The sequence below is a fragment of the Mustelus asterias genome, chromosome 27 (assembly GCF_964213995.1).
Source record: "Mustelus asterias chromosome 27, sMusAst1.hap1.1, whole genome shotgun sequence".
In the NCBI taxonomy this organism is placed as follows: Eukaryota; Metazoa; Chordata; class Chondrichthyes; order Carcharhiniformes; family Triakidae; genus Mustelus; species Mustelus asterias.
The window spans coordinates 21,400,764-21,428,586 of record NC_135827.1 but is presented as its reverse complement, the minus strand read 5'-3'; the positions used below and the strand labels follow the sequence as shown (position 1 = coordinate 21,428,586).

At 41.4% G+C, this 27,823-nt stretch overlaps 2 protein-coding genes across 6 annotated transcripts in view; one reads left to right on the top strand and one right to left on the bottom strand.

Annotated features, from left to right (window-relative positions):
- Positions 1 to 27,746, top strand: part of thyn1 (thymocyte nuclear protein 1) — a 71,858-nt gene extending 44,112 nt beyond the window's left edge. For all 3 annotated transcript variants that reach the window (XM_078198876.1, XM_078198877.1, XM_078198878.1), the window contains 7 exons: positions 14,621 to 14,689; positions 16,761 to 16,960; positions 19,952 to 20,020; positions 22,505 to 22,597; positions 23,384 to 23,479; positions 25,094 to 25,244; positions 26,630 to 27,746. In XM_078198876.1, the coding sequence (XP_078055002.1) occupies positions 14,621 to 14,689; positions 16,761 to 16,960; positions 19,952 to 20,020; positions 22,505 to 22,597; positions 23,384 to 23,479; positions 25,094 to 25,244; positions 26,630 to 26,676 (725 nt within the window). In that variant the 3' untranslated portion in view covers positions 26,677 to 27,746. The remainder of the gene's footprint in view (positions 1 to 14,620; positions 14,690 to 16,760; positions 16,961 to 19,951; positions 20,021 to 22,504; positions 22,598 to 23,383; positions 23,480 to 25,093; positions 25,245 to 26,629) is intronic.
- Positions 1,846 to 10,886, bottom strand: anapc13 (anaphase promoting complex subunit 13). 3 transcript variants are annotated; one of them, XM_078198884.1, is made up of 3 exons: positions 10,771 to 10,886; positions 7,063 to 7,186; positions 1,846 to 5,074 (listed from the first exon to the last, which is right to left on the bottom strand). In XM_078198884.1, exons 2-3 carry the CDS (start codon positions 7,159 to 7,161, stop codon positions 4,949 to 4,951), a joined length of 225 nt encoding a protein of 74 aa, XP_078055010.1. In that variant the 5' UTR covers positions 7,162 to 7,186; positions 10,771 to 10,886; the 3' UTR covers positions 1,846 to 4,948. The 3 variants fall into 3 exon arrangements, with proteins under 3 accessions (XP_078055010.1, XP_078055011.1, XP_078055012.1); XM_078198885.1 differs by lacking the exon at positions 10,771 to 10,886 and adding an exon at positions 10,376 to 10,542; XM_078198886.1 differs by lacking the exon at positions 10,771 to 10,886 and adding an exon at positions 10,192 to 10,323.
- Positions 27,747 to 27,823: the final 77 nt, after the last annotated feature.

The following is a 27,823-nucleotide window of genomic DNA, read 5'->3' as shown; positions in this document are numbered from 1 at the left end:
GTCAATGGATGGGAGGCTGGTTTGCGTGATGGACTGGGCTACGTTCACAGCCCTTTGTAAATTCTTGTGATCTCATAACTAGTTAATATTATTATATGGAGTATAATAATTATAAATTCTGGTTGGAAAGTTTTTGCCAAAATGAAAGTTTGATTTACCATGAAGATACAGAGGGAAGCTGTTTGAAACAATTTATTTTATAGGATTGCAATTTGGATCTTTACATTCTCGAATAGTCTGAATATTATTGGATCATAATAGTTTACACACTAAAGTGTACCAATTTCCCCCAATTTTTATCATCTTTTGTAAATCCTGATTTACAGGATTATATACAAGTTTATATTGGTCATCCTCCAGTATGTTACCCAAGTGGATATAGACCCAATTGTGAGTCTACAAATCCATCAGTGTTGTCAAGCTATCTGATATCACAGCTGAGCTGTGTTCTGACCTCATATCATAAATCATAGAATCTCTACAGTGCAGAAGGAGGCCATTCGACCCATCTAGTCTACACCAACTCTCCGAAGAACATCTTAACCCAGGCCAATCCCTTCCCCATCCCCATAACTCATGCGCATTTGCTACAGCTAATCCACCTAACATACACCTGTTTGGATACTAAGGGGCAATTTACTGTGACCAATCCACCTAACCTGTACATCTTTGTACTTCGAGCACTGGAGGAAACCCCTGCAGACATGGGGAGAAAGTGCAAACTCTACACAGAAACTCAAGGCTAGAATTGAATCCAGGTCCCTGGCACTGTGAGGCAACGGTGCTAACCGCTGTGCCACTGTGCCTGATTGACATGTGCCAATTATCTGACACCCAGAGCACTGGGCAAGTGTTCATGCCACTAACATCATTGACTTACCTCAGCAGAGAGATAAGGAGGCACATAGATTCTGGGAGCCAATGCTTAGCCATTGAAACCATGGCTGATGACACCATTCCACATCAACAAGGTTGCATCACAGATAGGGCACAACTGTGCACAGGGACCTGGGAAAGGACTGCTAAGAGTGCTTACAGCACAATACTGGTGCTAGGGTGTTATACAGTTATCTCTGTAGCAAAGGTTGTCATGGAATGATGTGCAACACACTATTTCAACCTACAGGAAGGACTCAGCCTTGACTTGGTGAAATTTGGGCAACACAGTGGCACAATGGTTAGCACTGCTGCCTCACAGCTCCAGGGACCTGGGTTCAAACCTAGCCTCGGTTCACTGTCTGTGTGGAGTTTGCATATTCTCCCTGTGTCTGCATGGGTTTCCTCTGGCTGCTCTGGTTTCCTCCCACAGTCCAAAAGATGTGTGAATTAGGTTAATTGGCTATGGTAAATTGCCCTTTAGTGTCAGGGGGACTAGCAGGGTGAATACAGGGATAGGACCTCGGTGGAATTGTGGTTGGTGCAGGCTCGATGGGCCAAATGGCTTCCTTCTGCACTGTAGGGGTTCTATATAGTCTATGAAATATCCAAGTAACTGGGACATCTCTAACTGCCTGTAGCTGAGTCTATAGATGGTTGCCTCCTGGTGGAAGGCAGGGTTACTGCAGTCCAGGCAGCAGCTAGTAGCCTCTGGTGTTTGAACATTGATGTGGAGATGCCGGCGTTGGACTGGGGTAAGCACAGTACATTTGCCAAAGTTCCGTCAGAAGATTGGAGGCAGCCAGGAAGAGAGATTTACGTATGCACTGCCTTCCATAATCTCAGAGTGGCCACTGTTGTAACGTAGGAAATTGTAGAAAGATAGGAAGTCTAGAACAGTTTTGCTATGAAGTGATCCCATGGTAATGCGAACATAAAAAAGGACAGGCAATAGCTTTTTTTAAATAATTGAACTTTTATTCAATACAGCAGTGCAAAAACAGTGAATCGAAAAGCAGACTAAGGTGCAACCAAATGACAGTTAACTCCCATCAATAAAAACAATGATTAAAATCTGAACAATTTTAAAAGCAGCAGATATGTTCGGCAAGTTGCACTTGTCCACATTCACAGTTGAGCAGGAACACAGCAGGTACAATAAGGAAAGTGGCTGAGGAATTAAAGACCAATAGCAGTTGACACTGCTTTGAGATAGTCAAATAAAAAAGTGGATGGAGAAATGTCTATTCATAAAACATTATGTAGTCTGATGTGTCTCCAGAGACCAGGAGTAGGTAGATTCTGCATACAAAGGGGCACCTTCAGAAAAAGGAGTACATTAAGGGGGGAGGTAAATGGCTTTCATCTGCAGACCCCTCAGCAATAAACGGAACACTCCACACAACCACCTGCCTATATATGGCCTGCCAAAGTCACTTGACACTTTGATAACCAGCAGAGGTCCCAGATACTCTCCCTGTGGTCCCCAGAAGTTTTGACTCAGACCGTGGGCTGTATCTCCCATCTCTCAGGTTCCACGGTAGTGCCGGGAGTTTCACGGCTGTGGCCAGAAGGAGAGTGGGGTACATCTGGGTGCAGCAGGAATTGCTAAGGAGGCAGGGCTCCTACAGAGCAGTGAAGCACCTCCTCCACTTCAACACCCTCATTGTGCAATCTGAGCATAGGAGTGTCTTTTGCTCCTTTGGGGCACTCTGTATCCTTGTACTTTCCACACCATCCTCTTTCTGCTCAGTCCGTCCTGGTGTTCTCATGTCTGTATGAAAAGCTAGAATGAAAGATTACATTAGTGCAAAATGTTGACTCCCTCAGTTTACAAAGCCAGTTTTACAGTCAGTGTACAATATGGAAAACGTGATGTGATCCAATGTTGACGCTCTTTGTGACATTTCACTTCATCCAATAGGGTATGAAGGTCCACACTTCCCCCCAAAATTTGAGACTGTTGCTTGAAAGCATCCTGTGACATTTCTGCAGAAAAGGAGATGTTCGGGACAGTGAATATTACTTTATTCAGCCCTTTAGAGTAAAACTGGAGTTAACGAGTTAAGTTGAATTCATGATTTTCTCAGAAGTTGCTCCCTGGCGCCACACATCAATCTGAATTATGATGTCTGTTCTCAGGTTTTTTTCATGCCACAAGGTTTGTTTGGAGGAGAAGCCATTGTCCATGCCATGTTTTTAAAGTTCATTTATTAGTCACAAATAGGCTTACATTAACACTGCAATGAAGTTACTGTGAAAATCCCCTAGTTGTCACACTCTGGTGCCTGTTCGAGTATACTGAGGGAGAATTTAATATGTACCTAACCAGCACGTCTTTCGGACTGTGGGAGGAAACCAGAGCACCCGGAGGAAACCTATGCAGACATGGGGAGAATGTGCAGACTCCGCACAGACAGTGACCCAAGCTGGGAATCGAACCCGGGTCCCTGGCCTTGTGAGGCAGCAGTGCTAACCACTGTGCCACAGTGAGATGCACACTGACATTGCTCCATGGAAGAATAATCAACAATCCAGCAAACTGCAGTGTTAGTGTAATGCAATATAAACAGGGCATGAAAATACTCTATCAATAGACAGCATATACCATTCCAACAACTTCCAGTCCTGTGTTTTTCTCACCAACCTCACCCCATCTGCATTATAATTGTACACTAAGAAAGTACAAAGTATCTTTGCATAGATTAATAAAAGTTTCCTCTAATACAGATGTCTGTTTCATCTTGCACCTCTCACATTAGGCCAATGAATTATTCCCTATTAATAGTGTTACAAATCATGAATTACTTCACTGTTACAATGCACTCAAACTCTATCTTTAGGATCATAAATTGGATAAAATATTGTTCCATATTCACCAATGAATCTGGAAACCAACTAATTCCTATTTTTTGTACTTTTAGCAACAAACAGAATCAACTCCATTAGACATCCACTTTTTACAACTGTACCTGTATGCAACCCCAAAATACAAAGAACAAAGAAAATTACAGCCCAGGAACAGGCCCTTCGGCCCTCCAAGCCTGCACCAACCATGCTACCCCCTACCCTTCCAGGGACCATATCCCTTTATTCCCATCCTATTCACCTATTTGTCAAGAGCCCGCCTTAAAACTCACTATCGTATCTGCTTCCACTACCTCCCCTGGCAGCAAGTTCCAGGCACCCACCACCCTCATGTAAAAAACTTGCCTCGTACATCTCCTTTAAACCTTGCCCCTCGCACCTTAAACCCATGACCCCTAGTAATTGACTCTTTCACCCTGGGAAAAAGCTTCTGATTATCCACTCTGTCCATGCCCCTCATAATCTTGTAGACTTTTATCTGGTAACAACTTAACAATTTTGTAAAACTGAGAATCTAACATGCTATTTTACAAAACTGGTATCGCCCAAGATATCCTTGAGTGCAACACATTAACTTGGCTGAAAGTCTTACTGAGCTCAACGAGATGCTCACAAGCATGTTTTGTGGGTATTTCACCACACAATTTGGAATCAGAATTAGCTTACTGATATGAAGTGTTAAAATTAAATGTGTGCCTGCAATAAGATTGCAAAGAAATGTAAAGTTTAGACTAATATCTCCAAGCAAGTAGGGGAGTGTTCATACTTTTATTCATAATTCTGAATTTATAAACAACATATGAAGTAAGTTGTGCAGCAGGACTATCTAACACATGAAATCCTGTTGTAACATTCAGTTACTTATGGGAATTAATTTCATAATTAATATTACTGCTTCCTGTAGATTCTCTTCAAATGGTTTTATTCAATGTAAACAAACTATTTCTTTGAATGGTAAAATCAATGGGACTAAAACGTACCATATAAATATGCACACACTTTCATTTTGCACACACTTGCTCATGGACACTTCCACTGAGTTTGTCAGGTTTTACTTCTGAAGTGTCACATCTGCAATGATATGGACACATGGCTTAAAGTACATCGTCATTGGAAAGTAAATTCTGAGACTGCAATGCACCTGGCTTATATACCAATATAGAAATAAGCCTTGCTGCTGTTTTGATGTTGACGACGTCAGAAGCTAGCTTCCTGCAGAGGGAATGTTTTCATGCAGGTTTTGTAAGGCCAGGTCAGTCCATTTCATATCTTGTTCATTAATGGATTCAGTTGTTCCTCCATTATCCTGTTCAGGTTCTGGAAGTTCACTCTGCGAAAGGCAAATGAAGAACAGAATTATTAGGACAAGTGGAACTATTAAGTTGTTCCAATAGAACATCTCCAATAATGAGTCCTTCAATGTACTTAATCACCCGAGGGAAGCTAACAAGTAAAGCTTGCTTACTTCGACTCCTATTGGTGAAGTATGAGAAGTTATAATTACTAGCTTCTACCTAACAACAGTTGCTTGCAACAGAAAGACATATTAACTTCAGAAGAATTTAACTAAAATTCCTGAAAGCATACACACCCCTTAATTATTTAGTCCGAATGTAGCAGATTAAAAACTCACTCAAACTTCCCAATGAACTTTACATAAATGAACCGAATGACATACATTTAAAAGAACTAGCATAGATATACAGCAGTGCACCAAATAATGATCGAGAAATATGCACCGGTTTCTCTTCCTGCTTCTTGAATATATATGTCAGATGTAATTGCTGGCATTTCCTACTATAGTCTGATATCTGGCACTCAGTGCATTATTGAATGTAACCTACATTTAAATCCACGGCAGATTGATTGCTAATGATCTCAAATCCTTTCTGACCCCTTTTTCTTAAAAAAAAAGCCCTACATACTGTTTTATTTGTATTAAAAAGGTAGTGTCACCATAGTCCCAGATAGGCTGCTCTCCCCCTCAAAGGGTGGTGTTAATTTAACCTGAGGATCACCACACCTCAGCAAGGTTGAGAAGGCAGAGCCTTCGTGAATAACCTCAGCTGGTACGGGAATTGAACCCACGCTGTTGGGGTCACTCTACATCACAAGTCGACTGTCCAGCCAACTGAACTAAACTGACTCTGAACATCATGCAATACAGAAGCGAATGGTCAGCATTATGATACAACTCTGAAAAATAAAGATTCTATAAATATAGAGGTTAAGAAAGGAACTGGATGTATAATTAATTATTTAAAAATGTTTTTGTCCCCAGACCTCAAACAGGTACGAAGATGGATGCTTGCAAAATTGCAAGCGTCTTAATCTTAAAAAGTAAACTAGGTCATAAAATATTATTCCACATTCACCAATGAATCTGGAAATCAACTAATTCCTATTTTTTGTACTTTTAGCAACAAACAGAATCAACTCTTTCAGACATCCACTGCCTTTAATATGTCTTTCTGTTGCAAGCAACTGTTGTTAAGTAGAAGCTTGTAATTAAAACTTCACATACTTCACCAATAGGAGTCGAAGTTTGCATAAGCAGAATATTCTAAGCAGAATAGAATATTCTATATGTATCAAAAACATTATGCAAATGTGTGCAAGTTATGTTTATTTAGAGGTAGTCTGAATATACTTCAAAATACAGCAGTTCTCAAATTATATATTGCCATGCTGGTTGGTGCCCTCACATTCCTCCCTCTCTTCCAGTGAAGTCCTGTTCCACCTATGATAGCTATCGAGTGCCTCACTCAGGACTCTCCATTGTCAAAGGCTATAGGCTAATTGCAATGATCACAACTGAGGCCTCGACAGGAGTCACTCTGAGGTACACGTACACATACACACGTACACGCGCACGATAATAACTTAAGCAGGCAGCATGGCCGCTGTTCACTTTCTTCAGGCTTTGGGTGCTGAGTAATATAACCCCGCTCTAACCATGAACCGTCTTGGTGTGCACAGCTTCATTCTACGATAAGTATTCTTTTCCATAATTATTTCAGTGTTTATCCTAGAATTTTGGAATGGCTAGAGGATGGAATTCTAAGATAAGTTCCTATCAGAATAGCAACCCTACAAAAATGCTTCTGAAATTAGTACAAAAACGACCAGATAGGCCTATTTGAGTCCCCAGAGGAGGAGGCAGTTATTTGCTATTTGTTTTCATTGTGCCACATCTGTAGGGCATATATTAACAGTCACTGCTCTCCAAAAGTAATTATGATGCAGCTTCCAGCATTTAATTACATCTTACAGCTCCAAATAAATGCAAGTATTTATTTATATGAATTTTGTACATACTAGAGGTATTTCCACATCTTCATACGGCAGTTTGTCCTCACGCCATGCATCATCTATAAGGTCCAGAATTCTGCCGTCTCTTTGTACTTCGCTATCCATTTATCCTCTCTGTTGGTACTGTAGACTTGATGCAAACACAATCCAAAAAATGTAGAAGTTAGCAAACATAGAGAATGTATGTGTTATTCTCCCTCCCAACAGCAATTGTTTTTTAATTGCTGGCTTCTTAATTCTTTGATTGAAAAATATTCAAAAAGAAATAAGTTGGTCCAATCTGATTTATTGCCCACCGTGGCTCAGCTGGGAGCACTCTTATGGGTCAGAAGGTTGTGGGTTTGAGTTCCGGGTCTTCGGCACACAAATCTGAATTGAAAAGCCAGTTCAACTGCACTGTGGGAACCCGTCATTCAGACATGGCGTTAAACCAATGCCCCATCTTTCCTATTAGGGGAGCGTGAAAGATCTCCTGACATTATTTCGAAGAGTAGCAGGAGAGTGACATCCAAGCGTTCCACTCAACAACTATCTTTCAAACAACATCACAAAAAACAGATGATCTAGTCATTATCATTTTGTTGTTTGTGGGAGATTGCTGTGCATGAATGACAATACTGACCATACTTCAAATCATAGAAATCATAGAAACCCTACAGTGCAGAAGGAGGCCATTCGGCCCATCGAGTCTGCACCGACCACAATCCCACCTAGGCCTTACCCCCACATATTTACCCACTAATCCCTCTAACCTACGCATCCCAGGACTCTAAGGGGCAATTTTTAACCTGGCCAATCAACCTAACCCGCACATCTTTGGACTGTGGGAGGAAACTGGAGCACCCGGAGTAAACCCACGCAGACACGAGAAGATTGTGCAAACTCCACACAGACAGTGACCCGAGCCGGGAATCGAACCCTGGAGCTGTGAAGCAGCAGTGCTAACCACTGTGCTACCGTGCCGCCCAAATGTACTTCATTGGCCAGAACAGGCATTGCCACATCCTGATGTTGTGAAAGGTGCGATATAAATCTAATCCTGTATCTTTTGGAATGCATCTATTTAAAAATAAAAGTCTTGTAACTGTGAGTTATTTCCCTCAGCACATGCACCAGGATATGTTTCTTTTGCGGTTAACTCAATGTGATGGCTAGGATGTGTTGACAGTTAATTCTCGTGGCACTGTGCGGCAAACAGAAGAATTGTCAGAGGGAGACTACAGCATTCAGCCCATTGAATCGGCTACATTTGCCTACACTTCAACACTTAGACCTGGGACCCTTAATTGTCACAATGTACTTGATTCACAATTATCTACTTCCTTTAAAAAATATATTTTGCATCTATAGCCTTTGCAGTGGGTTCACAATTTCAGTTAATCTGAATTCTAAGATCATGTCATCTCGTTTAAATTCTCATGTCAGGAGAGGAGTTATCAACTTCACTTTGAGCACCTCTTTCATACCATCCCTTAATTTTATCTTCAAAGCATTCAAACCCACATTTATAAAGTCTCACCATAGCTAATTTCCTTAATCTCAGACTTTCCTTGCATCACTGGCATGGCCAGCATTTGTTGTCAATCCCTAATTTTCCAAACCCTCCCAAAGACCAACTTGACCTCCCTATACAATATCTGCAATAACTAGTACTGCTCATCCTCTTCAGTTTCCATTAGCCTTTGTTATTTTATTGGCCAAGCATTTGTTATTCTACAGACCAAGCATTTAACCAAATTCTCCATACTCCTTTATTTAAAAAGTAAATCTGGTCATTATTACATTGACATTTGTGGGGACTTCCTGTGCATTAATTGCAACAGTGTCTATACTTAAAACAAAGTACTTTATTGGCCATTGATATAAAATGCAAGTTCCTTTCTGTTTCCTCTCAGAATCTCAAATGTACTTCATTGGCCAGAACAGGCATTAACTGTCAACACATCCTGATGTTGTGAAAGGTGCGATATAAATCTAATCCTGTATCTTTTGGAATGCATCTATTTAAAAATAAAAGTCTTGTAACTGTAAGTTATTTCCCTCAGCACATACACCAGGATATGTTTCTTTTGCGGTTAACTCAATGTGATGGCTAGGATGTGTTGACAGTTAATGCCTGTTCTGGCCAATGAAGTACATTTGAGATTCTGAGAGGAAACAGAAAGGAACTTGCATTTATATCAATGGCCAATAAAGTACTTTGTTTTAAGTATAGACACTGTTGCAATTCCTCTCAGAATTTGGGTGGCACGGTAGCACAGTGGTTAGCACTGCTGCTTCACAGCTCCAGGGACCTGGGTTCGATTCCCGACATGGGTCACTGTCTGTGTGGAGTTTGCACATTCTCCTCGTGTCTGCGTGGGTTTCCTCCGGGTGCTCCGGTTTCCTCCCACAGTCCAAAGATGTGCGGGTTAGGTTGATTGGCTATGCTAAAATTGCCCCTTAGTGTCCTGAGATGCGTAGGTTAGAGGGATTAGTGGGTAGATGTGTAGGGATGTGGCCTGGGTGGGATTGTGGTCGGTGCAGACTCGATGGGCCGGGTGGCCTCTTTCTGTACTGTGGGGTTTCTATGAATCACAAGTTGTTAGGGCAAGGGAGGCCATTCAGCATGCATCAGCTCTCCAAATTAACATTGACTCATTTCCATTTCTAGTTTCCCTGCAGATTGTTTCTATTCAAATAATCACCTGGCACACTTTTGAATGCCTCATTTGAACCTGCCTCCATCACAATTCAAAGCAGTGCATTCCATACCTGAACCACTGGTTGTGTGAAAAAGTCTCTTCCTCACATCATATTTGCTTATTTTGCAAATCACATTAAAGTTATGCTCTGTGGTGCTTTGATTTTTGACAAGCAGGATCAGTTTCTTCCTATTAACTCTGTCCAGCCCTCATGATTTTGAACATCTCTTAGCAAATATCTCCTTAAGCCAAGGAGAACTATCCCAACCTCCCCTCCAGCTGCCGTTTTGAGGCTCACAGGACATTAGGGTTAAACTGAGTGAGTGAATCCAGCCGGAGAGAAGAGGGGAGCTCACTAAGTTTAAGTATTTTTTTTGATTTATGTATTATGTCACATGTATTAACATAGTGAAAAGTATTGTTTCTTGCACGCTATACAGACAAAGCATACCGTTCATAGAGAAGGAAACAAGAGTGCAGAATGTAGTGCACTGTTAGAGAGTTTGAATGAAGTTTTAGAAGCATAGAGTGAAAGTAAAAGATAAAATTAGAAGATATGCTAGGCACGGCTTGCAAGAAGTCGCCACACTCCGGCACCATCTTCGATCTCTTGGTGATTAGTGTCATTAGCTTACATTAACACTGCAATGAAGTTACTGTGAAAATCCCCTAGTCACCACACTCCAGCACCTGTTCGGGTACACTGAAGGAGAATTTAGCACGGCCAATTCACCTAACCCGCATGTCTTTCGGACTGTGGGAGGAAACCGGAGCACCCGGATGAAACCCACGCAGACACGGGGAGAACGTGCAGATTCTGCACAGTGACCCAAGACAGGAATTGAACCCGGGTCCCTGGCGCTGTGAGGCGGCAGTTTGCTAACCACTGTGCCGCACATGAACAAGTCCCACTGAGCGCCTTCAGGGCAGCGACACTCGGCCCCCCTCCTTCAAACTGAGGGGCGAGGAGCCCGAACTCTCCGTGTCCGTGTCCCCGTCCCCACCCCCCACACAACCAGACTTCGCTCACCTCAGAAGGTTAGCCCAGATAACCGGTCCGGCCTCCCCACTTCCGGTGCACCCAAATAAACCGTCCGGCCTCCGAACCTGGTCCCACCGGATAATCAGTCCTGCCGCAACCACGAGGTAATCGGAGAGAGGGATTTTTATTGCTTTGGATTCTGATGAATTCCTCTCTGTACAAATCCTGTCTGGACATTTTCCGTTTCCAAATTCAGGGTTCCAGTATTTTCCGTCCCTGACATTTTGTTTCTGTTTCTCCCGCCAGCAAGTTTGGAGCTTGAACCCTTTTCCTGCCTCTCCCTCACACACCGACCTCACCATCTGTCTTACCTCCTCCAACATTCTCCCTATCCAGAATTATCTTGTTTTTTCGGTTTTATTTTTTCTTGTGACGATAAATAATGTCAAACTTCGACCCATTCCCCATTAAGCTGAGTCCAGCTTTGCCTTTTAAGCGGTTGCCATGGTGATATTGGGCTGATCCCAGGGCTGGAGATGTATAGAAAGTTTCCTTTGAGTCTCTTCATTGGGAATTGTTGTGCTGTTTTTTTTAATGGTGTAGAATTTAGCTTCCTGAAGAGCTATTACACTGCCAAAAAATTACCATTCGATGCTCATAATTATTTACATCTCCAAGTGCAGAATGTGTCTCTTCCAAATGAGCTGTTCAAATTTCATCCAGAAATTAGCCTGAATGGAAGATAACTGAATGTTTTCCCCCCCAATGTTATACCATTGAGAAATGTACTGGATTTCATTTCATTTATTATTGTCACAGGTATTGGTATACAGCGAAAAGAATTGATTCTTGCGAGCTATACAGACAAAGCATACAATTCATAGAGTACCTCAAGGGAGAAGGAAAGGAGAGGGTGCAGAATGTCATATTACAATCATAGATAGTAGAGAAAGATCAGGGTGGCACAGTGGTTAGCTGCCTCACAGTGCCTCGGGTCACTGTCTGTGCAGAGTTTGTACATTCTCTGTGTGTGTGGGTTATCTCCGGGTGCTCTGGTTTCCTCACATACTCCTAAGATGTGTGGGTTAGGTTATTTGGCCATGCTAAATTGCCCCTTAATGTCAGGGGGACTAAATAGGTGGGGTTACGGGCAAAGGACCTGGGTGGGATTGTTGTTGGTGCAGACTTGATGGCCAAATGGCCTCTTTCAGCACTGTAGGGATTCTATGATCAGCTTGATATGTGGTAGTGCATTCAAAAGTCTGATGGCAGCAGGGAAGAAGCTTTGATTTGATTTACTGTTGTCACATTTTGCACACTATATAGACAAAGCATACCATACATAGAGTACATAGGGGAGAAGGAAAGGAGAGGATGCAGAATATAGTGTTACAGTCTTAGCTAGGATGTAGAGAACGATAAGAGTTAGAATAGAGTTTTAAAAGCATAGAACGAGAATAAAAGATAATATTGGAAGATATGCTGGGCACAGCTTGCAAAAAGTCACCACACTCCTGTTCTTGAGTCGGTTGGTACATGTTCTCAGACTTTTGTATCTTCTTCCCGACTGAAGAAGGTGGAAGAGAGTATGTCCAGGGTGCTTAGGGTCCTTTGATTATGCTGGCTGTTTTTCTGAGGTAATGGTAAGTGTAGACGGAGTTAGTGAGTGGAAGGTTGGTTTGCGTGATGGGCTGGGCTACGTTCCTTTTGTAGTTTCTTGCAGTCTTGGTCAGAGCAGGAGCCATACCAAGCTGTGATGCATCTGGAAAGGATGCATCTGTTAAAATTGGTGAGGGTTGTAGCGGACATGCCGAATTTCCTATCCCAAAGTTAGCTTTTGTTTTGAGTGCTTGCCACACTGGAACCCTGTGTTTGGCAATGATGTTGGTTTATCTGAGGAATTTGCTTCCTTTGTGGTGGGAAGTTAAGTAGAGCCATTGCACCCTTTTCTCATCCTACGTTCAGTAGTTGAGTATCATAAGAAATAGTAGTGGGAATACACCATATGGATCATCAAGCCTGCTTCGCCATTCAATACGATCATGGCTGATCTTGGGCTTCAACTCCACTTTCCTGCATGCTGCCCATATCCCTTAATTCCCCAAAATACCAAAGATCTACCTATCGTAGCCTTAAATGCATCCAATGATGAAGCATCTACAACCCTCTGGGGAGATAATTCCTCAGATTCACAACTTTTTTATCCATTAATTTCTCCTCATCTCAGTACTTGGGGAAATCTCTGATTGACTGGACTGGAAACTACTTTTTCTACTTATTCAAAATACCAAATGTAAATTGTAAGAACAATATGTAACACCAAGACGCTCATGCAGATCATGATTCCAGATCCAAGCTTGTAATTTGGGCTTTCAAGCTTAAAGATAGTGTCACAAGTAGACTTGCATTAACACTGCAATGAAGTTACTGGGAAAATCCCCTAGTTGCCACACTCACTCTGGTGTGCCTGTTCGGGTACACTGAAGGAGAATTTAGCATGGCCATTATACCTAACCAGCACGTTTTTTGGACTACGGGCGGAAACCAGAGCACCCAGAGGAAACCCATGCAGACATGGGGAGAACGTGCAGACTCTGCACAGTGACCCAAGCTGGGAATCGAACCAAGGTCCTTGACACTATGAGGCAGCAGTGTTAACCACTGTGCCATTGGTTCACTAGGATGATCAGCTATGGAACAGTATTGGTACAGAAACATCATTGGATTTTGCTGCTGACGAGCTAAAATTCATCTTCCAAAAGCAGCCGGTCTTAGTGGAAGCAACAGGTCTCAATGTGTACAGTGAATTAAAATTGATCAGACATTTAAAATGTGTTGTGACTAATGAAGCATTCTCTTCAGTAGAAATGAGGTTGGCCAATTCTAAAAATATAGAGTATTTCGGCTTTCTCACATTTCTGGCTTGAAAACCTTGACTAAAGATGAACTATTGGGTCCTTGGAAAATAAATAACAGATAGCTCTAACTTGTTGACTCCTCTGGCATTAATTCTCCTGATTCATTTACTCCCCCTCCAAAACCTGAGAGAATATTGTCCAACCTCTATCAACATCTTTTGCAGTTGAGTGATTCCCATTTTTAAACAGCTAGAGTCACATTGTACAGCACAGTGAAGCCCCTTCGGCTCATAGAGTCTGCACAACAATAACTACCACTAAAGTTTCACTAATCCTATTTTCCAGCACTTGTTCGATTTGATTTATTATTGTCACATGCATTGGGATACAGTGAAATGTATTGTTTCTCGCACGCTATACAGACAAAACATACTGTTCATAAAATACATAGGGGAGATAGAAAGGAGAGGGTGCAGAATATAGTGTTACAGTCATAGCTAGGGTGTAGAGACAGATCAGCTTAATATCTTGTAGGTCGGTTCAAAAATCTGATGGCAGCAGGGAAGGAGCTGTTTGTGAGTTGGTTGGTACGCGATCTTTTGTATCTTTTTCCCGACGGAAGAAGGTGGAAGAGAATATGTCTGGGGTGCGTGGGGTCATTGATTATGCTGGCTGTTTTTCCGAGGTGGCAGGAAGTGTAGACAGTGGATCGGAAGCTGGTTTGCGTGATTGGGCTACGTTCACAACCCTTTGTAGTTTCTTGCGGTCTTGGTCCGAGCAGGAGCCAGACCAAGCTGCAATACTCCTGAAGGGATGTTTTCTGTGGTGCATCTGTAAAAATTGGTGAGAGGCGTAGCGGATATGCGAATTTCCTTAGCCTCTTAAGAAAGTAGATTGTCCCATATCCTTGAATGTTATGATGTTTCAAGTGCTCATCTAAATACTTCTTATCTCAAGGCATCGTTTCTCAAACTTCTAACATGCTTCTTTATGAATTCGGAGTTTAATCACTGGGTAAGTTATAGTCTTTGTCATTACAGGATACAAAAAGGTTGAAAAATCAAAGATGCCTCCAAAAAACAGAAAGCGTGGTGGATCTGGAAAGTCAAGTAATCTTGTGTTTTGTGTTTGTTATTGATGATAGCTTAGTGTGGTGGCTTTGTAACTGATAGTTATTGTTTAATGATCTATTGTGATCCGTGGTGATTAGTGATGCTTTTAAAACAGCTAATCTAAACATCGTTTTCTTTGCTAATTTATAAGAGTATTTACATTTATGTTTTAATTTTCTCCCGCCCATTCTCTTCCACTCTGCTCCCCTCCCTTTCTGAAGCCATTAATCCCTTGCATGTATTGTACTGCATGTAGAGTTTTGAGCACACTCTGGCCCTATTTTCAAGTTGCCATTATTCCTGAATGACTCGATAGTGGATGACAGCATGATATTTACAGAGGGAGGTTGGCTGCTCCAGCCTGACGCTCACACAGATACTTAAACTGGTCATTAATAGGTCCAGACAATGGGTGGTGGGGGGGAGGGACCATCCTTCCTGACAGTCTGCCCTCTTCTGTGATTATGTTTGCTGCCTGGTAAGCCTAAAAGGGAGCACGTGTTAGCCGCTGGCACAATCCAGGCTTTCCTTACCATTGGACGCAGCAGGGACTGGGGTGTTTAATCGACCCCTTTCATCACATTTGTTTGGATGTTTTAAGTTTCCTTTGAGATTCTGTTTATTTTGATGTAGTATCCCTTTAAGGGGCTGCCTTTTAATTTATCCCTCAGTTTGTTGATTTTGTTTATTTGGTTACAGATACTTAGTTTGGAACTTAATTTTGACCCTTCATCCTAACCCAAAACGTTGGCTCTATTCTCTCTCCACAGATGCTGTCAGACCAGATGAGATTTTCTGGCATTTTCAGTTTCCTTTCTCCTTTCTTCCTGTTCTTCCAAAAAGTCAAAACCCTTGAATATTCAGTTCCCAGCGTGGCCACTTTGCAATCTTGTCTCTGTAAGGGCTATCATGTCACATTTACTTATTTCTATTTGTGCTACCAATTTATTCACCTTGTTACAAATGCTGTGTGCTTTAATTGTGTTTTTAACCATTTTCCCCTGCTCTGATCTTATTTGCTGGCGCATTCTTATGTTCGTACATTTTGTCTCTTGCTGTTAACGCTGTTTATCATTACCCGAATCGCCAGCCTGCACAGTTGCCTTGTCCTTTCACTTTAACTTTCTAAATTTTCCTTCACATGAACTATCCGCCCCCTTATTCAGTTTAAAGCCCTCTCTGCAGCTCTAATTAAATGGTTAGCCAGTACACTGGACCCTGTGCAGTTCAGGGGAAGGCTGTCCCGGGACAGCCTTCTCTTTCTCCAATATTGGTGCCGATGCCTCATGAATGAAAGCCATTTTTCCCACGTCAATCTCTGAACCATGCATTCAACCCCCTGATCTTATCTGTCAATTTGTTAATGGCTCGGGTAGCAACAACGCAGAGATTATTATCTTTATGGTTTTGCCTTTTAATTTGGTTCCTCGCTGCTGATGAACTCTCAGTAGACTCGCTTAGTCCTACCAATGGCATTGGTACCCATGTGCAGGAGACCATATGCAGCATCATCTGTCTGAAACATCGTGCAAACTTTTCATTTTCTCCTGCGGTGCATAGTGCCTTCAAACATTTTAAGTGAAGCCATACTAACACAACGTATGGGGGATGTATCAGCATTTAAAGAACGAAGGCAACCCTACCGGCTAATCTGTTTTCAACAGTTCAGGTAATTACAATGTTCTTTGGGAAGAGATTCTCTGAGGATGGCATGGTGGTCAGCACTGCTGCCTCACAGCGCCAGGGGCATGGGTTCAATTCCGGCCTTGGGTGACTGTGTGGAGTTTGCACGCTCTCCTCTGTGTTTGTCTGGGTTTCCTCCAGGTGCTCTGGTTTTCTCCCACAGTCCAAAGATGAGCAGGTTAGGTGGATTGGCGATGGTAAATTGTCCCTTAGTGTCCCAAGATGTGTAGGTTATGGGGATTAGTGGGGTAAATACGGAAAGGGCCTGGGTGGGATCCTCTGTCGGAGAGTCAGTGCAGACTCGATGGGCTGCATGGCCTCCTCCCACACTGTAAGGATTCTATGATTCTATACTTTTTCGTTGATTGCCCTCTGTTGTCAATAGAAACAACTGAACCAGCGGCCAAATCTGCTAAAAGAGAACTGGATGATTCAACAGAACACGTGACTATAGAGAGTTTGACTGCTGGCAGAAAAACAACAGTAACATCATCTGGAGAGGAAAAGGGAAACATAGAGGCACACAGCTTTTGGTTGATGAAATCAGAACCAGAAAGCCGAATAGAAAATGGCGTTGATGTGAAGGTAATGTGTTGTTGTGTTGTTATCAAATGCAGGGCCTGGGAGTTTGCAGGGGCGGGGTGGTGGCAGGTTCAGACATTACTGAACATCGGGGCTCGCAATCTGATTGGGGGGGTGGGGTGGGGGGGGGAACGGTGGGGTCTGAGCTCATTGCTCTCAACAGAGTTCAGAGTCTGCCAGCCTGAGCAGTCGGAGGCAGAGCTGCTGACCTGAAAGACTGACTTTTAAAAAAAAAAAATAGAATCTTCAGGCTTAGTTCAGATTTTTCTTTAAGCCAGTCTCAGTGTCCGGTCAGTTTCACGGAGTTGCTGTACAGCTGCTTCCGACCTCCGGGCAGCTTCGTGATTCCGATTCCTATTGACAATCCCGCCAGAAATCCTCAAAGTTACCCTAAGGTCAACAACAATGCAACAACTGCGATTGTTCTTGTTTGAAAGATGGTACCTAAAATCCTTATTTTAGAGTTAATTGGATGATGGAAGGGAAGAGGGATTTGTTCAGGGGAGGAAGGGTAGATTGTAGGGTGTTGGAGGGATGAGGGGTAATTTGGGGGGGGGGTGTTAGCAGGATGCGGAGGTTGGGGTTGCTGGAGGGGTGCAGGGGTTGGTTGGGGTTTTTGGAGGGATGAGGGGTAATTTGGGGGGGGGTGTTAGCAGGATGCGGAGGTTGGGGTTGCTGGAGGGGTGTAGGGTTGGTTGGGGTTTTTGGAGGGGTGGGGGACTAGGTTTGGGGTGTTGGAAGAGTGGAGGGAGGTTGGGGGTGTTGGAAGGCTGGGAAGAAGGCTGATGGTTATTGGCAGGTTGGGGGCTGCTGGAATTGTACGCAGGAAGGTTGGGCTATTGTTGGTGTGGTAGGTGGGAGTTGGGAGCTGTTGGAGGAGTTAGGTGACAGGAATGGGGGGGTTTTTGTTTTTGCTGTTACAGTTCCTTACTGATTAATTGCGTCTTTCCATTTTAGCTGGTAAAATTCACAGTATACAACTCAATTTGTGTGACAGTTTCTGGGGGAAGGGAGAACAATCCAGTTCCTGAGTTCTGAATTGATGTAGCTTATATCATTCTTTGAAAAATTCAAATCAGCATTTCAATCTACTGTATATTTTTCTTAGGCTGCTGGTAGATGCCTGGTTGACAAATCCTAAGGATAGTGTCATTAATATTGTAAAAGAAGCAGATACCTTTTGTGATATACTGTGGGTTGGTTTCTGAGAAGTCAGAACAGTACGGTTGTATTAGCTACAGAGTTGTTTTGTAAATATAGTGATTTCTTTGTAGATATTTTCCTCACATCAGATGATTGCTCTGTGATTAATTAGGGAATCAGCATTGGACTCTCAGTTTCACCATTGCTACAGTCTCACTGCCTGCTGCATGCAGGTGTAATGAAAGAAAGATAAAACCTTAATACAGCATTTTTCATGATGTTCCAAATCTCTTTACAGCCAATTAAATACTTTTGAGTTGTAGTCACAGTATAATGTAGGCAATGTTGTCAAATGGCAGAGCAGACTCAAGGGGCCAAATGACTTACTTCTGCTCCTAATATGTATGTTTGTATGTCATTTCGGATGGATGCAATGAGCTGGGGAAGATGGACTTTGTCATCCATAATTACCTTGTGAACAGAGGTTGGGATCATAGCTGGAGTTCTGTTTATTTTGTTGCTACTGAAGTTTGCTAAGACTTTGTGGAATTAAATTGCCAGGACAAGAGTGCACAATGGGCTCATAGTGAATCGGTAACCTGTTTTATTCTGCACCATTCTCACAATTGTCATTCCCATTGATTTCAATCTTGTCATTTTGTCTAGTTGCCTCTTATCTCGGTGGTTTTATGAGATTTTTGAGGTATTGAAATAATGTGATAAAATTATGTTACATAGTAAATATTGAAAGTTATATTGTAGTGATAAGCAGCAATCAGCAGAGTCTTCAGACTTGCTGATCAAGGAATTACAGTTACAATTGTGAACCATTCAAGTGTTTGCCCTCTAACTATTTAAAAGTTGTGTTGTACAAAGACACCTGAGGACTTCACTGATAGTGAAGACCTATATTGTTCAATCATTCTACTTGTTGCTCAGGAGACATTTGCTATTTCTACCAGATGAGATTACCGATAAAATAGAATCTAATAACGCCCTTTCTATGAAATAATTATATAGAATAATATGCACCTAGTCAGAAGAAAATCTTCTAATTCTTTGACAGAATGGAGAAGGTGTGGTATAGTTTATCTGGATTGCAATTATTGAACCTTTCTCCCAAATATGAATTTGTCACCATGTTCAGATGGAACAATGTGCAGAACATGTTAGTGAGGGATGAGAAAGTCACGAAAATCAGTGTTATTGTCTGCAGTTATAAATAGCCAGTAGGATATTTTCCTGTCAAATTAACAAGATTGCAAAATGTTGATAAAATAAAGTTTAAAAATTGAGGAGGGATACCTAAAGGATGCACGCAAACCAACACTGCATTATATTGTTGCTGTTCTTAATATTAATGACCCATGCTGCTTGTATATCAGATGATATTTGTAACCGGATTCTAACAATGGGTGTGGTCGTTTTCCTGGGACGTTTCTGAGATGGGTGAATTGATTGGTGAATATGAAAGGGGAAACATTTTAAGTAATTAATCTCAATTTAAGTTATTGACTCCTTATTGAAGTTCCAACTGTAGTGTTCATCGTCAATATTTAACAGTACAACAGTTAAATCACTGCATTGAGAAAACTGTGGATGATCTTGTTCAGCAAGCCAAGTTGTCCAAGAAAGATTACTCCTATAAAACGAAAACTGAAGTAAATGTGAACCTAATTCCTCAGTTTCTCCTGCCTTGTTATGCATGTGTGTGTGTGTGTTTTTTTGTGCGGGAGTGGGAATTTGGTGGAAGGCAAAGTTGAAAAATTAGTTGTCAAAACAGGAATAGGGGGAGAATAAAATAAGGATTTTAACAATTTTTAAAAATCCTTTCTTTGGTTCTATTCCTAGTTTGGAGTGGAGGATTTGAAGGCGCAACAGAGTCAGACTGCATGCTGGGATGGTGTTCGGAACTACCAGGTATAAGAAACACTAGACTTCACAATGGGAGATGTTACTGGGCCAGACTTCACTGGATTGAATCTTTATTCATGTAGAATATGTTAAAACACCAAGAGTAAGATAATACCAGACTCGGACTTGAGCTATCATGAATAAAATAAAAGGCACGATTCAGTAGGGTAACAAACAGATAACAGAGTCTCTGAACACCTTACGTACAGGATGGAAGAGAAGTGCAGAGAGGGGTGGTGGGGGGGGGGGGGGGGGGGGGGGTGGGGGGTGGTTGGTGTTTGTTGAGGATTCCTCCGCCTCTCAGAGAGAAGCTAGTTTAATGGCTGCAGCCCTAATGAGGTAATGAGACACTTACTGGTGGAGCATGAGAGGAGCATGAGAATCCTAGGCTCCATCAGTTTCCAGCAGGGTCGGTCTCCGAGGTTGCAGTGCCCAGCACCAACATTGCACAGACAATGGAACAGCTGGGCTGCTTCACTGAAACATGTCGCAGGTGCCCAGGTCAGTGACAGCAAGGGAGTGGTCAGAGCCACCACTTTTATTGGAAGCTTCGATATCTGCTCTTGTGGAATTTGGTGAGAGAATGGAGGGTGCACTGAATTACAGCTTCCAGATAATCACACAGACCTGGCGGGATCTGATCGCAGCCATTGTTTCACCCGTGAAGTTACCAAGTGCTATCATCGAGTCTCAGAGATTTACAGAATGGAAACAGGCCCTTCGGACCAACTTATACATGTCGCCCTTTTTTTTTAACCCTTAAGCTAGTCCCAATTGCCCACATTTGGCCCTCATCCCTCTACACCCATTTTACCCATGTAACTGTCTAAATGCTTTCTAAAAGACAAAATTGTACCCGCCTCTACTACTACCTCTGGCAGCTTGTTCCAGACACTCACCACCCTCTGTGTGAAACAATTGCCCCTCTGGACCCTTTTGTATCTCTCCCCTCTCACCTTAAACCTATGCCCTCTAGTTTTAGACTCCCCTACTTTTGGGAAAAGATATTGACTATCTAGCCATATCTTCATTGGCAGTGCGGCAAGCACCTGTTGCTGTCACACCTCTGAGCAACAGTGCCAATCAGACCTTCCTACAGCAGGCAGGGTGTTAACTGCACAAGTGAGCTCTGGATCTTCCTCACGCATGCAGCTCACCTTCACATCGCGCCCCAAGTCTCCGATCCCAAGTCTATGTCTCAGGCGAACAGTCAGATGGAGAGCATGCTGAGGCATCAAGGTCAAGTGAGGTGTCTAGAAGTAACTGGGGGCTTTAATTGCTGCTTCTACCCACTACTTTGTCTCTACCTTTGTTAGGAAAAGGGGAAATGAATAAAAGATCACTGTAATTGTTGCTAATCAAAAATTTATTGTTTCCAGAAGTTTAGTTTATAAAATTTATTTATTAGTCACAAGTAAGGTTTACATTTAAGCTGCAATGAAGTTATTGTGAAATTCCCCTAGTCGCCACAGTCCGGCGCCTGTTCAGGTCAATGCACCTAACCAGCACGTCTTTCAGACTGTGGGAGGAAACCGGAGCACCCAGAGGAAACCCACGGAGACATGGGGAGAACGTGCAAACTCCACACAGACAGTGACCCAAGCTGGGAATCGAACCCAGGTCCCTGGCACGGTGAGGCAGCAGTGCTAACCACTGTGCTACTGTGCCACCCCACATGTTCAGGCTAAGTATTTATTTGAAATGTTCAAAGTTTTCAGAAGTTCCAGCAGTTTCCAGTGTTTCTATTCGCTTAACTGAAGAGTGAAAATGGCAGCAATGATTCTTGAAGCAGCTGATTTGCTCCAGCTACAAAGTGACCATTGACATTGGTTAACCTCACCATAATTCGAGGAGAACCTCCGGGAAAAAATGTTAGTAGGAAAATACTGTCTAATGTATAGAGGGGCCATCGTAGAAGGGATATGTGTTTGGACAGAAAGCTTGGATAGACTATTGTAAAATATGGGGGAAACTTGGACCTATTATCACATGTGACAATCACTCGCACCTAATTTCTTGTGATCCTTAATGCTGCATTGCCTGATAGGATACATGTCTGAGTGCAAGGATACAGCACATTCCAGGGTATTCAATGTTTCCTGAGGGGTGAAATTACTAATACACCAGTACTTACTGTTTGGTTTAAAATTCAGGAGGTTTAATTATTTTGGGCAGTTTTACATGTATTTTAATCCTTTGCGAGACTGTTTCAATCACCTTTGATGTTATTTGCTTGTGAAGGAGAACAGAAAGTTTAAAGTTTATTAATATCATAAGTAGGCTTACATTAACACTGCAATGAAGTTACTGTGAAAATGTTCCACACGAGAATTGAACAGCTACTGCTGTAAGAAGGTTGACTGCTTCTCATGTACTGTACATATATGAACATATCAAATGTAGATTCAGGGCTGAAAGAAACGCCATTGCATCCAAGTACAAAGGCAGACTGCGAAATCAGAGTTTATTTTGTGTATTCTGTGATAATAGGCTCGAAATTTCATGAGAGATATGAAGGTGGGACAGCTGGCCTTTTTCTACCACAGCAATTGTAAAGAGCCTGGGATCGCTGCAATTGTCAAGGTTTTCATTTTAAATATCTATTAATGTTTTAGTCCAAGTTTCCAACCTGTCTGAGCCATTTTGAATTGTGATCTATTTATCTTTGCAACAAGTGGAATTTGTATTGTTGCAAATAATAGGTGTTTTCTTTCCCCCTTTAAATGTTTTGCTCATTAAATTGAATGATGTCAGTGCTGCGGAATGAAATGTTATGTTCGCAGCAAGACTTCCAGGTGCCCTATTATATTGAGTAAGGACTCAATTGCTGGAATTTTACCGCCTCACCCACCCGAGGCTCGTAAGATCCCGCCCAAGGCCAGTGGAGAATGCCGTTCTGCGAGCCTCGCCCACCCTGATTCTGGGGTAAAATTCTGGCCAACGCGTTGACTCGAACCCCAATTGGTGTCACTGCCTTTGGGGAGAGGGGGGGGAGAATTGGCAGAAAAGTAAAAATGGGCCAGTTCTAAACTATTGTATCATCTAACAATATTAAGATTTGCTGAATGATTTTCCCTTCTGGGTCCAGACAGGTGCATAGATATAATCCATGCTTGGTCAGATTGAAATATTGAGCAGAATTTGATACATTTGATCCAGTGTGCCACGGATGAAACATAAAATAAGCAGTACAGTTTTATAGGAAACTGCCTTCATCCAAGTGCAGTAATGAATTTGTGTCACCGCTTTTTAATCTTTAGTTTAAAAAGTCCAAATTCACAACTTTGATAAACTTCGAACAATCACAAACATTTAAAAGGTCAGTGTTTCCTTACTCTCTGATCGGAATTCTTGTGGCTTCTTTTCAAGATCGTAAAAGAATCTTATGTTGATCACACACAGTTTGACAAGAAGGATCCTCATTATGACCCCAGAAGCTCAAAGCAAAATCCGAAATGGTTCATGGTAACTGACAATATTCTCTCACATTTTATTGCAACCGTAAAAAAAAATGATGCTTTCAGAAATGTTATGAGCGATTATAAAACTACCTGGGGGGGAATGCTGTGATTTATCCTCCTTGTTGACATTTTCATTGCCTTCAGGACAATTGTACATATTTGTAGTATTTGAGCAACAACTTGCAGCAAGCGTTAAAATTCATGGGGCATATTGCAATGTTGCAGTGTGCCAGCATTGACGATTAAGCTTTGTTGGGGGATAAATTCAAACGTGGACAGGATTGTCTCTTTGCTACTCTTTATACTCATTTCACAACAAATAAAGAACATTAAGTCTTACCCCATAATGACTTAACAGCTCCAGCACCTGAAGCAGAGCTCATCACACCCATTGTGCACTTTCCCCAAAGAGAGGGAAATATTTATAATGATTTTACTGCTCATATTGGTTCAGTTAGTTTTAACAGATCACGGTCGTTAGAGCAGACTCAAACATGTCAGTCATACTCTTCTATATATTATTGATCAAATGCTTACAGATTATATCTTAAACTTAAGTTTATTTATTAGTGTCACAAGTAGGCTTACATTAAAACTGCAATGAAGTTACTGTGAAAATCCCCTAATCGCCACTCCGGCACTTGTACACTGAGAGAGAATTTAGCATGACCAATGCGCTTAACCAGCACGCCTTTTTGCATATGTGCAGCACCATAATAATTGGGTTGGTGTCGTAGGTAATGCTTAAGAAACTGGTTAACCAAACATTATTTGCAGACCACAACTCCTGGAATGAATGCAGAATCTAAACACAACCCAATCCATTATAATTTAAATGTTTACCTGTTATGAAGAATCTGAGGGAAGCTTCTTTATCCAGATTGGTTAGAATGTGGAACTTTATACTACATGGATAGTTGAAGTGAATAGTGTAAATGTTTTTGAGGGGAAGATAGATAAGTACTGGAGGGAGAAAGGAATATAAGATTACTCTAATAGATAATGAAGGGTTGGGAGCATAAACACCAGCATAGACCAGGGTAGATTGAATGGCCTATTTTTGATAACTAAATGTAATTCTTTTTGATGTTTTCAAAATGCCACTCCAGCAGTAATCTGATCATCCAATTTCTTGTGCTTTAATTTTCAGAATAATAACGTTCATGGCCACCCATTATGAAACTTTTCCTCTTTCAGTTGACTTATTTCTTGGTCGCTGTCACTATTGTCTATTTATTAGTGCCACACGTAGGCTTTCATTAATTCTGCAATGAAGCCATTGTGAAACTATTGCTCTTGACCAGTCAAATTTTGTATTTTTCAATATGGGATGTCAGAATATTACATAAACAATTAAGTAACAAGGCAAATACAGTAGATATAATTTCTGACTTGTAATTTGCCAGTTAGTGTGAGGTAGTGATGGTTGCAAGCAAGAGATAATTGCGAGCAACTTCTGAAGTCAAGAGGAAGAACTATCATTTAAATACAATATCAACAGCAAGGGTTGGATGCATAAGGGAGAGGTGTCATTCAATAGCTCCATTGGAAGAATGGAAAAACATCTGATAGAAATGCATTTTACTCCGTCACTGACTAAACTCCTTTTCTTTTTTAGGTGGACGTGCAGTTTGTGAGGATGATGAAGCGTTTCATCTCTCTGGCTGAAATGAAGCGATACCATCAAGAACACAAGACAAAGGAGGGTCCACTGAAAAACATGGCACTCTTCACCAGGGCCAGGCTTTCTGTGCAGCCAGTAGCCAAAGGTGAGGTTGGTGCATTACATCGATGCTGCAGTAATCTGGTATATCAAATTGTTATAAGGGCTGCAATACAAATATTAGGACTTCCCAGCTTAGGTGACTGTCTGTTTGGAGTCCGCACGTTCTCCTCGTGTCTGCGTTGGTTTCCTCCGGGTGCTCCAGTTTCCTCCCACAGTCCAAAGATGTGCGGGTTAGGTGGATTGACCATGATATATTGCCTCAGGGAGATTAGCAGGGTAAATCTGTGGGTTACAGGGTTAGCTCCTGGGTGGGATTGTGGTCGGTACAGACTCGATGGGCCGAACGGCTTCTGTACTATAGGGTTTCTATAGTATTTGTTGGTGAAGCAAAGTTTTAAAAAAAGCAAGTGATAAGAATAGCTTCCAGTTTACAACTGGTAGTGTGTAGAATTAAACATTTTTCTTGTGTAGAACAATCATTGACAACTGGTCATGTAAAAATAAAATCCTGGGAAAGTGAAGCCAGCAACTGAAGAACCCCGTTACTGTGGAATGTGATCATTCTTCAGAATTAATCCAATGAAGGATCCCACCCAAACATTAATCCCTCAGATGCGGAATGACACTACAAAATTCCAGAATCATTTTACTTTAAATATTTTCAGTTCAAACGCTGTAAAAGCAATATTAGTTCAATCATTGTTTTTCATACTCTTGTGAATATCTGGCTGAGGCCTAGTAGACTGCCTTTTATTTTAGAACGAAAAGAGAAAATGCTGGAATAACTCAGCAGGTCTGACAGCATCTGTGGAGAAAGACTAGAGCCAACATTTCAAGTCAGGATAATCCTTGGTCAGAGCTACGTAGTGAGTTGCATTTGTGATAAAGAATCATCCAGATTCAAAACGTTGGCTCTATTCGTTCTCCAAATATGCTGTCAGACCTGCTGAGTTTTTCCAGCATTTTCTGTTTTTGTTTCAGATTCCAGCATTCGCAGTATTTTGCCTTTATCTTTTATTTTAGAAATCAGGTGGCGTGGCTAAGCAAGGTTTATTTGATGGAAAGTTTAATTTCAATTTTTCTCTTTGAGATGGGTTTCTTTAAAAGGCATCTTCCCAAATGGAAGGTCAACCAAAGCAAGTGAAGTGTTTCATTATTGGAAGCAGTACTATTCTTTGCAAGAGGCAAAACCTGCTTTGATGTCATTATTTTCTTCACTTGTGCTTTTATCCTTGACAGAGGCTTATGAAGCCAGTTATAATTTTTGTTAATTGAGACCTTTTAGTTATCAATGTCCTTATGTACCATTTTACTAAGAATTCTCTTCCTCTGACTTTTAATGGTAAGGCTTTGTGATAAAAACGGTACCTTATAAAGAGTGTTAAAATGAACCAGTTTTAAAGTATTGATTTTTTTTTACTTCATCAGAGGAATTTGACTTTGTCCTGAGCCTTGAAGACAAAAAGCCAGTTTGAATAGAAGAGGCGGCTGATTCGAGAGTCATTAATGATCTTCAGTCTTCCAGTTATTAATTACATTCAAATTATAGGTTCAGTTCACCCTGAATGAATCTGTCTAAAGCAATACTTGTTTTCTTTGGTATTGGGGGATGGATTCAAAATGAATAGGGATGCTTAATTGAAAATTATCTGGATTCATGTAGTCAGCATTTTTGTAGTGTAAACTCTCAGCTTTGTGTCAGCAGAATTAATACTCCAGGTTCATTCACTGTTGCAGTTCAGTATGGCATAGTATACAAAATACATAGCTTGGTTTGACTTTACCTGCAGTGCCTCATTTCAGGATTAAAAATGTCTTCAGTTTCATGTGTAGTGGTGCAATGTGAGGGAAACATTAGCTACCTAACTCTTCTCATGTGTGGTTTAATTTTACTGTGATGACTGCCAGAAAAAAACCCTTAAATTTCAATCAACTTAAGTTGAAAGTATATCCTTGGAATATTAACAATTGTTTACACTTTCAAATGGTTTGCAGTTGTCTAAATTCTTGTGACAAATTTTAAGAAAAAGTATTGCTGACAAGGTATTTTGGTACATTTAAAGTTGAGATCCTGTGGTGAGTTCTATAATCAAGGGATGCATTATTTAACAACTTAACTGAAGGAATACAGCGGATTATAAGAATGATCAGTTTAAAGTTTAGTACTTTTCATACCAGGTATAAAATAATCATGTATGAGTAGAAGTTGCCATCACTTAGTCACATTCCTAATGTTATCAACTTGGTGTTTCAAGTGCATATTGATGTGTTGATTATATTGTATTTGGATTTTATAATAAAGTTGATTTTGTAATAAGGTTGATTTTATTTTCTAGTATTTTTTGTTAATATTTAATTAAATCTCGGTTTTAATACGAGAGTGCAAATAGTGTTTATACATCAATATGGCCTATAGAATAGCTGGAGGAAAAAAATGTATTTCATCACCCTAGTGGATCTATCTCCCTGCATCAAGCAACACTGATGAAGGGGCAGTGCTCCGAAAGCTTGTGGCTTATGCTACCAAATAAACCTGTTGGACTTTAACCTGGTGTTGTGAGACTTCTTACTGTGCTTATCCCAGTCCAACATCGGCATCTCCACATCAAGCAACACACCCAG